General features: G+C 41.7%; 1 protein-coding gene across 13 annotated transcripts in view; it reads left to right on the top strand.

Annotated features, from left to right (window-relative positions):
- The window catches only part of CACNA1B (calcium voltage-gated channel subunit alpha1 B), a 311,813-nt gene that overhangs the window by 203,443 nt on the left and 96,234 nt on the right, over positions 1-12,136 (top strand). For 8 of the 13 annotated variants that reach the window (XM_074846033.1, XM_074846035.1, XM_074846032.1 and 5 more), the window contains 2 exons: positions 2,753-2,859; positions 9,845-9,907. In XM_074846033.1, the coding sequence (XP_074702134.1) occupies positions 2,753-2,859; positions 9,845-9,907 (170 nt within the window). The remainder of the gene's footprint in view (positions 1-2,752; positions 2,860-9,844; positions 9,908-12,136) is intronic. The other 5 variants (XM_074846045.1, XM_074846037.1, XM_074846040.1 and 2 more) reach the window with 1 other exon arrangement.

The following is a 12,136-nucleotide window of genomic DNA, read 5'->3' on the forward strand; positions in this document are numbered from 1 at the left end:
AACACTGACTTAAACTCTGCCAACTAAATTTCTAGCGATTTCTCAGAACTGTCCTCAATCTCTTTGGATTGCCTATCCCCTAGTTTTTTCCATATATTGACAGGTTTTTCTTCCTGTTCACTCATTCAGAGTGGAATCTAAAATTGCCCCCAAAGTTTGCTTTTAAACTCTTCTCTCTGCTGACCATCCCACAATACCTCCGGTGACACACAGCAGTTCATTCTTCATCCTCATTAAACTGGCACATAAAGCTGCCACAAGTGACCCTTTATCTTCCTAAATATCCTAAAGCACAAAGTGTGTTCTCTGATCTCTGTGCACTGCCAGCAATCCCTGAGAAGGCAGTATAAAAGCATGCAATGTGGGATAGGAGGGCTGTGTGAATTTTACATAAAAACGCATAAAAATATATTAAAAAGTTGAGAAATCCCCAGAAATAATGGACTAAAGTGAGTGGCAAAAACAAGAGTCTAACATCTGTGAAGACACCTCCTCCTCCTTCCCAATGGAGAGGGCTTTAATTGGGTGAACTTGATAAAGAAAAGTCAGTGTTAACTATGCACATCATTATGGGTAGCACCGAAGATAGGTTTTACCATGTGATAACCTGTGTGGTTTAAATGAAGATTTACAGCTCTAGAAAACAGAAAGGAAACATAAGAGAGATGCCCTTATAGGTAGGGCCTTTATATGCACTCGCCCCTGTATAATGACGGTGACTGGGCTGTTGATGGGAGGTGGGATGGATGGATGTTGCCATCGCAGCTCAGAGCTGGCTACAGACATGCACCGTCACACCCCTGCGTGCTTCAAACAGAACAAGATGAGCCTCTGCTCCAGGGAGACCTGGCACTGTAAATATCAGGAAAAAAATTAATTAATTTTTGTAGTGACTCTTCAATCTCTGGGTGGAAGGAGCTACAGAAATATTATTAAGTGGTCATCTGCTAAAGAGCATTCTTGTTCTGAGTTAGGGGTGGCTGTGTTTATAATGACAATGGATATTTTCCTCTGTTACTTTGAGATATCGAATCCGGCAGAACTGCTGATGAGAGAATGTAGTTGAAGATACCAATTTTAAAGAGGTAGTAAAAACTGCACCTGGTGCTTTAGGTGCACAGAAAGACAAATCAAGAGCCTTTGACTGTCTGTGGCTTTAAAACTGCTAGAGACTCAAGAGAAGAAACAACTTGAAGATACCTGCAGAATGAAAGGAAAACCTTAAAAGCCTTCTTATTTGGGGGCCTTATTTCTCAAAAGATTCATATTCTGCAGATGCCGTTGATTTACAACAAGCTTCCAAACCATTGATAAATTTACTGGAAGTTGGCAGTTGAGAAATACTGACTTTGTATAATCATTCAGCAGGGCTTTTTTTCATGGCCTGTCTCAGATTCTTCATTCTCTACAGTAAGAATTTACCTGTTATAGGTTTGCTAATATTTGGAAAGGAAAAACAAAATATTTAAATTTTAATAGTAGCAAATTTTTTATTAGTTTTCCATCATTTCTTTTTCCTCCTAAAGGGGAAAAGGAAAACAGTTTCACAATGAGTTCAGTTTAAGCAAATAACACCAAAGGAATTGTTTATGCATGTGGTATTCGGGATGGATAAATCTATTTCAAAGCTAGATGTCTTACTGTCTGCTCTCATTATTTTAGGCATAACTGTTCCACAGCATTGCCTTTGAAGAGCAGAGGTAGACCCCTGGCATTTCATAAAGTTTGACAGAAGAGCCTGTGACTGCTCTCGTCTTGACGTGTGGTTATTCCTTGAATATGTGTGATGCTGACATTGCCATCAGAGGGTCTGTGTTTATCCTGCCATGATTTTACTGTCTAAATTGACTGGCTAGAAAGGTCAAGGGAAGTTTAACCTAGGTGGCCACTGAAAATGACCCAGGCTGTTTCTTTGCCTTTTGCCCTCTTCTCATTGCTTAAGATCCTGTAGTTCGAGCAGTATTTCTCTTGTCGTTACACCAGGTAGGGAAATAAATCACAGTTGCACTCTGTGGGAACTTGCAATGCCAACAGAGGTTAAAAATCCACATGATCGGGGTGGGGGGGATAAGCAGAAGTCATGAACATAGCCATCTTTCTGATCTATCCTTGAGTCTACAGACTATGCTTTAGTATGGCTCCTCCTTTCTGTTTTCACCCTGTATGTCCACAGTGATTCAGCTGAAATAAGAGGAAATACCTGGGATAAAACTGGTATGAGCAGGACCATTCAAATCCAGTATTGTTTACTGGACTTACTGTTTCAGAAAAGTCACATTGGCAAGGAGTCATGAAGAATTTAGGAGTCTGTCTCATACATTTCAGTACGATGTAGGCTTTAGAGTGTTTTTACATATGCAGGTCTGAGATCAATGGGGCTCACTTCATCCCAGAAATGTCACACTTGTGGTCAGGTCTCTCCCTGCCCTGTCATAGTCTCTTACCCGAATGCTAAGTGATAAGAGGACACCCAGAAGATGTAAGAAAGCTTTGTGAGGTAGATGTAATCCTGGTAAAAATATACTGAGCACTTGACCAAACTTTTCATTTCTCATCTTGACCAGTTGTTGTTGGCACCAAGACCCTACCCAGGGGTCCTTGCAAGAAGTTATGAAATTCTGCCTTATTTTAATGAGTTTCCACCGTTCTCACAGTACAGCAGTAACAGTCACACATAACGTGTGCCTTGGGGATCTCTGGTTATTGTTGTTACGTGATGCATGCTCTGATTTCTCTTGATTTTCCACACCAGGATGAGGAGGAGATGGAGGAAGCCACCAATCAAAAGCTCGCCCTGCAAAAGGCCAAGGAAGTGGCAGAAGTGAGCCCCATGTCTGCAGCTAACATTTCCATAGCTGCGTAAGCATTATTTTATTATTTGGGAACTTTATAATTTTGTTTCTGGTCTTCAGTGTCGATATATGTCTGTTCAAGTGGAGCATCCCATAGTACTCTGTGAGCCCTTTTATACCATCTCTGTTACGGACAGGGCTTTAGGTTGACTGAATACTTCAGTGCTGATTGCTTAACCATGAATTTAATTAAGTATTTCTTTTAGTTTGTTTTTCTTTGTAATGTCTCATCTTTTGCCTCGCTATAAATAACTATTTTAGAAGGATTTTTTTTAAGCCGTCCTAGGATAGATTTCACCAGGTGAAGTGTTACCATTTCACTTTGGATTTTTAATTACGAGAGGTATGTGTACACATAATGTATTAACGATTCTTTAATGATCTCTGCTTTAAGAATTTAAGTGTAAAGGCATCCTCCTAAATATCAGACTGACAAATATGCTTAAATACTCCGCTGTTTGAAAGAGTGCTGGATTGAATAAAACCATATATGTGAACAGTCACTGGTTTGTAGCTAGAAACATCAATTTGCATTTTCAGTTGCAGGCTTTTCTGCATGATTGTGGACATATGCACAGATTCTGTGATACCAGAATCCTTAGAAAATGTTGCCTTGGGGCCCACCTTTCCATATATACTGGTCTAAACTGAAGTGAAAAAATTATGTGTAGGTGGAAATACTTGTCCAGATGTTGCTGAGGTCAGTGCAGAGTTCTGCCTGCATGGTATTACGGGCCTGTGTTTGAGATGTGCCTACCTTGCATGGATTTACTGAAAGGTATGTTCTTCTTAAAGGCTCATTTAGTTCTTCTGGAATTTTAGCATCAGGACTACCAGCATCAAAAAATTTTGTCGTGCGTTTTACTGAGAGCTGCTGATATTTTCCAGACCCGTTTTGCAGGGGAGACCTCCAAAGCCTGGAAAAGCTAGAGCATAGAAAAAGAAATTTCCTGTTCAATTTTATTGCAAAGTATCTGAAACGCAGCAGAATCCCTGTTTGTTCCTTCAGTGTAAATCTCTTGAGACCCTTGTTACTGGGCGTTTAATCCACTTCATCAAAGACAATAGGCCAAATGGAGCCAGTTCATTATATGTGAAGGAAAATAATATTATTAATTTGACTATTTTATTCTTCTTACCATTTTATTTTGCCATTACTGCTTTAATCAGCTCCTATTTATGCTGTGTCTGTTTGCTGGTTTTAAATATAATCCTTTTCTTACAGTGATTTCCTGTTGAGTCTTGAAAAGAAGTTAAATGAGGATATTTGCTCTTGTTCTTTGATGAAATTCCTGGTACTGTTATTTTAAAATGCAAGATAATGAAGCATATTTTCTTCTTTTTCAATGAAAAGCATAGTGCATGTGAAGATTTCTTAGAAATCGGAAAAAAACCCACTTCAATGGAGCTAAGATTTCATACCACATTGTTAGTTGCTTAAAATAACCTTATTCCATGATTTTTCACCAGGCTTTCACCTGGTTTTCAATATCGCAGGGCCAGTTTTGTGACCACAATTGAAAGTGAGTACAAAATTGTGGATTTCTGCTTATTTTGACTCAAACTGTATCCCTACCTGCCACATTTGTCCAGGCAGGTAATCAGGATTACAAATGAGCACATTTGAAAGTGCAGTCGATTGCTTCCACATCTAACCACTGCAACATCGTGCATGCTGTGGAGGAGCCATCATCTAACAACTGTCGCGTGACTTCTTGTTATCTCTGCTTTAGTGCCAGTGAGGTGCTTACAAGGCCACTCAGAAAGCTCACAGGGCTTGAGTTTGGAAAAAAAACACGTTGTCAATGGTTGATGACCGAATGGATAATGACATAGAGGAAAAGGCAAGGGAGAAGTCAGGTGTTTTCTAAGACAGAAATAGGTGTGTGGATGGATTGCTGGCTCATGAGCCAAATATATTTAATGAATGCATGCCAAAGCAATTTGTTTAACACATAAATACATCCATAATGAACTCCAAAGGGGCTTAGCAGCTACAGCTTTCAGGTTAGCAGCACCTACTCCTTACATTTCTCTATCCAATACAGTAGGGCTAATGACAGGGACCCATGGCTGGCAGCCAAATGTACCTCGTTACTTCATTTCCTATGCTTTTAAACTACACAGTGGTCCTTAAGATGGAGCAGATGCCATGTTGATGGCAAGACTTGTCAGATCAAGCCTCTGAGGCAATTCAGAGCTGGACATGCCAAGAATGGAAAAAGTCCGGGTGTGCTTGGAAACAGGATATTTGGCATATGGAAATATCACCACAAAAAGCAAACACCTGTAGGGCTTGGGTACCCTTAAGCGGGTGGTGAGCAGCGGCTGGGAAAAACTGTGACTGAGCTGCTAAAGGCCTTCTGCAAAGGTGGGTCTACCCTATCAGTTCTTATTTTTATTTTCTCCTAAGGGATATTTTTTAGTTTGATGATTTGATTTTTTTTTCATAACATATGAAAATTAATTTCTGTAACAACAGGGTCAATGTTCTGACAACATCAATTTTTCTCTACCTGCATCAGTCAAAACAGGTCTCTCAGGTGTTAGCAGAGGGCACCGTGACTTGCATTTCCTTAGTCACGATGTTCATGTTCCCAGCATGCTTGTCCACCTCCCACAAGGGTGATAAAGCTGTCCTGGGGCTGAGTCTGATGAAAACCATATCGGGTCCTCTGCTGTTTCACTGACAAGGTGCTATTCTTGCTCTTTGCTTCTTTCCCCTGTCAGTCCTATGTCAAGGACTGAGAGCGTGTATCTTCCCCCGAGCCTCCTTCCAGGCCATTCCATACTCTGTAATGTGGTATCTGCTCATTTTTCCTGTGCTAATAGAGCGTGCACTTGCGGTTTGTATGCTCCTGCGTCTGCAGTTTATCTGCACCAGTTCTTCTGCTCACCTCTGTCATCCAAGCCTCTCTTCGAGGAAATATTCAATTTATTGCATCAGTTGCAAAATGTCATTTCCTAGGCATAAGAAACTAGTTGCTTATTTAGCGTGTCAGCCTGCTTGGAGGGTCCGAAGAGCCACCTTCACCTTTACAGATGCAGCCGGCTGCTGTGTGAGCCACGAATTGTTTTGTGCTTGATAGATGGTGAAGTGCTACAGTGTCATGGGAATCAGTTTTAATAAATATTATTACAGTGGCGTCAAGATATCATCTATCTTGCAACTGACTCAGAGTGCTTTACTACAATATTCTACCTGTATGTGGTTCATAGCTCCTACTTCATCAACCTCCCAGGATTTCTATGGTTTATCTTTTGTTCCACCAAAGGGACTTAACAAACAGATTTGTCTGACCACAGTTTGTTTTTTCACCTGGTGAACTCTACCCTGAATGGGCGTTTTTCTTTTGTGGTTTTTCAGGATTAAAAGCTAGGATGGTACGTTGTTTTTTTGTCATTGATGCGATGTTTGGTTTAAAACAGAATATATGTTTAACATGTGTTATTGCATTTTAATTTGAGCCCATTGTTTCGTTCTTATTTTTGTGATTTTTTTTGTTTGTTTGTTTGTTTGTTTTCTGTTTAGCATTTTCCTTGCTTTGTTGTTTCTGGAGGTGAGTTTTTGGGTTTGTTCAGTTTGCCCAGCATTGTCTTTAAGACCCTCTGTTTCGTACAACATTTAAACCACTCAGCCTCTTGGACTGAGCGACTGTACAGACTGATGGGTCTTTAGAGCAAACCATTGGTGCAGCTTCCTCGGCGGTCAGAATGGAGGAGGGGGGACAAGGGGGAAATTACGCAGGCAGTGGATGTACAAAGCACTTCACGATGCTGCTGTAAAGGTGCCCGTGGAAGGGAGAGCTGTCAGGCTCATTCCCGGATGTCAGACAAAGACCCCAATGCAAACATGGTTTTATTTTCTGTATTTGCCTAATTTGAAGCCTGAACTCCCCACGTTTGAGTTCCTCCTCCGCCTTTCCTATTCCAGAGATGCACCAATGGCACGTACAAAAGGGGCTGCAATAAGCACACCCAGCCCAGCGTGGGCCAGCAGACCAGCCGGAGAGGACACGCTGTGGCTCCCCTAGCACCCAGAGCCCTTGTGTTTTCCAGTGACCTCTCTTCACCTTTTCTTAGGAAAAGTCTTAAAATAACAATCACAACAGCAAACAAATGCTAAATTTGTAGGAACCTGCCAGGCAGTTATGTTGAAGTCATGCTGAGTGAAACTTTTTGCATTTTGTTACTTATGGCTTTTTTTAAATTCCAGGTAGTAATGGGTTACAGTTGTGGCCAGACCCAAGGAAATTATTTAAGCATCGGTATAGGGTGTGAATTCTGGATGGGAGGAGAACTTCCCAGGTGTGGTGGATGAAACTTCATTGACAGTGGCAGAGACAGTTCATGCAATGTGGGCACCAGACCTAAACACAGTCTATAGAACTGCCCACTGCCGTTTTTCAAAGCTACATGTGCTTCCCAGGACAACCTTCCGACCTCTAAAGACATCTGCCTCTCTCCAGGCTCTGAGTGGTTTCTGCTGGTCCCTCACGTGGTTGTTCAAAGCAGTTTAGATTTTAATTGCATGCCCACAGGTTAACGTGAGCAAGTTGACTACTCATTAGAAAAGTGCCAAGAGCAAATACAGGTGGCACATCATTTCACAGTGACGTCTCAGAGTGGTCTGTCCCTTTTGTACAGCTCTGGGGATGAAGGGGGTGGAGTTGTTCTGTTTCTCCAGGACATTTTCCATCTCAGAGGTTCCATATTTTCCTTTTGCCTTGGGAATACTGTGGTCTGTTTTCAAATCCCTGTTGGGCTGTTGGTACCCAACAGGAACCAGCAAGAAGTATGCCTGAATACCCAGCCCATAAAACGTTCTGTGGTGGGTGATGTGTAGATTAGAAGAAGTGTTCTTCTTCTCTTGCTGGCTTGTGATTTCTTCCCTTTCTCTTTTCCCCTGAAGTGTGTTGATGTGTGAGGTACTGTGATTCCTCCCGTTAGCTTACCTTTTTACCCTTGCTGTTGGTGTAACGGTGACTCAGCTACACCTAAAGACACTCTCTTGTACTCTGTCCCTCATGGATGGTAAGTAGCATTGAGCAAAGCTCAAGTATTTCTGTCATTTTGATTTGGAAAAGGAGGCTGTCTTTGCTTTGTGGCTTTGCACCCTGCAGTTCCAGCACAAATTTAGTCAAATTTATGGTTTCAAAAAAGCAGACTCCAGCAATGGGAGCAGAGGAGTGAACCTGGAGTGCTGCAGGACTTGCATAACGTTGGCTGGCCAGGTTACAAGGATACTTGGCAGGATCAGAGCGTGGCCTCCATTCTGCACTGCACCAAACGAGGCAGGGATAAACATAAAGGTTCGTTCAAGCCTCCTGCCGAGAGATGTTGAGATCTGCTTTCAGCAATTAAAAACAAAATTTCCACAGGTATTGCACAGTGTTGGTGCTGACTTTCAGGTAAATTAGGGCAGCCCAGTACATTCTCCTCCATCGTGAGTTTTCCACCTGTTTTGCCCAATAAATTTCTTACCTATGCTTGAGGCATTTATACAGTCAAGAGCTATTTCTCTGCAGGTTTTAGCTGACATCCTGGGGGTTCAGCATCCAGCCAAAGAATAAAGGGGTCCCCAGCTTGAGCAACCTGGAAACAATAATTATTTTTGGCAAGCAAGCAGGGCATGCCCACCCCACTTTGACTCCTGCTTCCATTTCATTTGGCATGGTACAAATGCAGAAATACTGAAGTTTAAGTAAAATACTTTACCTGACTGTTCAGCAGATTATTTGCTCCAGGCAAAACTTTTATGATGCCTTTCATAATTTCTCTTATATTCGTTCCAGGTTTCTTGATCTCTGGATTGTTGTGTTATATACTTTACCTGGGCCAACATTTCTGTTCAGAATAATCCATTAATTTTAAGTAAATGTATATTTAAAACTCTACTTATATCCAAAGAACATTAGATTTTAACTGTACCTTCTGGTTTGCTAGTATTGTTAACAGATTAAAACTCTCATGGAAGCAGGAGAAAAAATGCTGCAACTGAAAAGGCAAATTCAGGAGGTGAAGGGATTTTATTTTCAGTCTTTGGGAGGGTTCTTTGGATGATGTAGATTTATAAAAATTATTGTTTATAACTATGAAAAAATGAGTGCCTCAAGCCAAGATCTATCAAGATATTTAGAATTTTCTGTAGATTCCCTGCCAAAGGAAGAATAAACTCTTTCTGTGTAAGTCAGAGATTTCTGTATTTAGAACCCCCCACGTATAATGGTGTTTATACAAACACTGGATGGAGGAGAATCTACAAAATTACTTGTGAACTGAAACAAGCTCCGTTCAATAAAGTGTAATGCCCTGCCTCAGCTGCAGCAGACCTGCGGTTCTTAGACACGGTGAGCCGTATTTGGACAGTCTGAGCTCAGGCACATCCCCATGCCTGTCAGAGGAGAGAGGTAGGTGCCTCTGAAGAGCAAATCTGAGGCAGGGACAGAGGAGAAGCAGCCTTGCACCAGGCCCAGGGTCCTAACGGCAGCCCATGCTCTTCGCTGTGCTGACTTCTTCCTCGTACACAGGGCCAGAGCAGGAGTAGCATCCTGCTCCCCCTCGGAAGTTATTTGCAGCACAGCTGTAAAAGCAATCACCACCTGTTTCTACAAAGACCTCTACCCTGAGGTCCTAGAGATGGCTTCTGTGGAGGACTTGTTTTGTGTGAGTATAGTATACGGAGGCATAAAGTCCTAATGTCATCATGTGGCTTTTGGTTCACCTTTTAATTTTTTTCCCTTTTGGTTCCATTTTGATTCTTTGGTTGTTTCCTTGTTAACTAGAAGGTGGTGTGTCTGTGGCTTCCACACTTTCTGAAGCTTGCCTGGTCTCCTACCAAGATGCACGCTGCAGTCTGCATTCAATAGGACACAGCCTGTATGAGTCTCTTCCCGATGTCTTTTATGGGTTCTCTTCTCTTCTTTTTTTTTTTTTTTCTTTTCTTTTCTCACTTTTTGTTTTCTTTGTTTGTTTTGTTTTTGCATGTGCAGTTTTGTAAAGCAAACTCGAGGTACTGTATCTCGCAGCTCGTCAGTCTCCAGCGTAAATTCACCGTGAGTTGCTCTCTGTTACAATATTCAGTAAATGGATTTATGATATATATCTCTATATTTATAAACCTCCCTCTTTCCCCTTCTCCTGATGCCTTCACTCCCACCCTTGTTTTTTCCAAAAATCATTTCCATCATTGTGGAAAGCCTCCAGACCAACATATGGTGGAAGGACTGGAAGGTGTATGACATTGCCATATAATGCTTGTGATTTGATCGTGAGCAACTCTGTAGTGTTTCATACATAGACTGTGATCTTTTTTTTTCCCCCCTTTTTTTCCCTTCTTTCATTTTTCTCCTACCCTCTTAATCATATTTTCCTTTGTTCCTTCCTTAACTATTTTCCCTCTTCTGTCTGCTCTCATTTGATGGTTCGTCTTGTTCTCACTTGTATTTTTGTTCTCTGTGTTTATTATGCACTGGGCTGATGGCTTTGATGTTCCACCAGTGTTTGCACTTATGGTTCAATAGGAGAACAGGGGCCCACCATGAGTGCACTCTTTAAATGAAAGCTGGAGGAGGACTTTAAAAGAAACTTCTGGAAACGGGGCCCAAGTGAGACCAAATTGGAAAACTGCATAAACATCCTTGGGAAACTTATACTTATGAGAGCACTAGTTATGCCTGTGCTCTCTAACCTTCTCAAGTTGGGGCTTAAAGCTACAGATACTGTAAAAATGAGGCACTCAGCAAGCTCCTATGTACCTGTGGTTGAGCGAACACAGTGGTAGACCTTCCATTCACTCCATGCACTTCCTAACAAACAAATCTTGCTGGCTTTGCTGTGAATCACGGGTGTGCTTTGACACAGATGCAGGTTTGTAGAAAATACCACTGTTCCCTGCTGACTAATACAACAAAACTTGTCATCAGCTTCTCATCAACCCATCTTAGTGTCTTTGCTTTGGGTTATACTTTTACCGTTTGACGTTATCTTTCTTCTTTAATGCTTTTGGAGAGACAAGTAAGTGCAATTCAAACACACATGGGTTTGTCCTTACGTGCACCATAGCAGGTACCAAAGGCACGGTGAAACAAAGGAGGTTTTCCACCAGCTTCCTGACATCTTCCTTTTTCTCTGAGTGTTTTGGGGGTCCTTGACATGTTTGTATTAAAAATACATTGATACAATGTGTAAGTTTAGCTTTTGTGACCAAGATTGAATTTTTGCAACTAGCAAAAGTCGGTGTGACATGTCTGTGCTAAGGTTTGAGATCTCACAGGGTTGGGACAGTGAAAATTAGGTGAATAAACGAGACCAAGGCAGCTTTTGGCTCATATCTTCCAATGCATTTCCTGGCTGCTGAGACTCTTGACAGGCAGAAAGGTGCAGAGGGAGGTCTGTTGCCCTTTGGGTCTCTCTCACCCCGCCTTACCCTGGCAGGAGGGAGGGGAAGGTTGAAGGTGTTAATGGAGGAGAGGTGCTGCCGAGCTGCCTTCTCCTCAACACTTGAATTTCCTCCAGTAGAAGTTGCACTAAACCCGTCTGAGGAAGTTTTTGCACAATTAGGAATAAAGCCTTGAAAGAATGAAGAGTTTGGCCCCTTTTCCAAACTTCCAGAGACAGAGCTGCATTTTAAAAGGATGAAAGCAAAGTGTAGGTACTAAAATCCTCCTTGGAAGGAGGATTTGCCCACTTTTGGAAGCATTTGCCATTTAGGTCTGTTGCTAACTCCCCAGCAGCAATAGAGACAGTATAATAGAGGTTTCTTTTGCTGGTATGACTCACATCTGTTCTCTGAACAGGATAAATTTTTACTGCAAAAAGCTGTAACTGAGGTTTCTCATCCTCTTTAACATTTCTATGCACTGTCTGGGCAGTAATTTGTAATTTCCTATGCAAACCGGGGCTGGTTTTGACAGATGAGCTGAGTGTGCATTTTCTTTTCTGTGGTTATCTAAAGAGCATTTCCCCAGCAAAACTCCATGTTTTGATTAACCACAACAGTGTGCTATGTATAAAAGTACCAACCATCACAGAGCATCAGTAGAGCCCCCCTGAAGTGTAGAGACATCTGAAGGTATTATTGACTCAGTATGAATGTCATGGCTAGAAATGTAATTTTTATTTTAAATTCAAATAGATAAACTGGAATGACTCCTCTTAGGGCCATGCAGGTGCTGTGGACTCCCATTCCCTGGGTGAATATTAGTACAGGTTCGGGATGCTTTTATATCTCTCTTTTTCTACCCACTGTGAGTGCTATTGCTGTAATTATGCTGAATAGATAA

The sequence above is a fragment of the Strix aluco genome, chromosome 20 (genome assembly GCF_031877795.1).
Source record: "Strix aluco isolate bStrAlu1 chromosome 20, bStrAlu1.hap1, whole genome shotgun sequence".
In the NCBI taxonomy this organism is placed as follows: domain Eukaryota; kingdom Metazoa; phylum Chordata; class Aves; order Strigiformes; family Strigidae; genus Strix; species Strix aluco.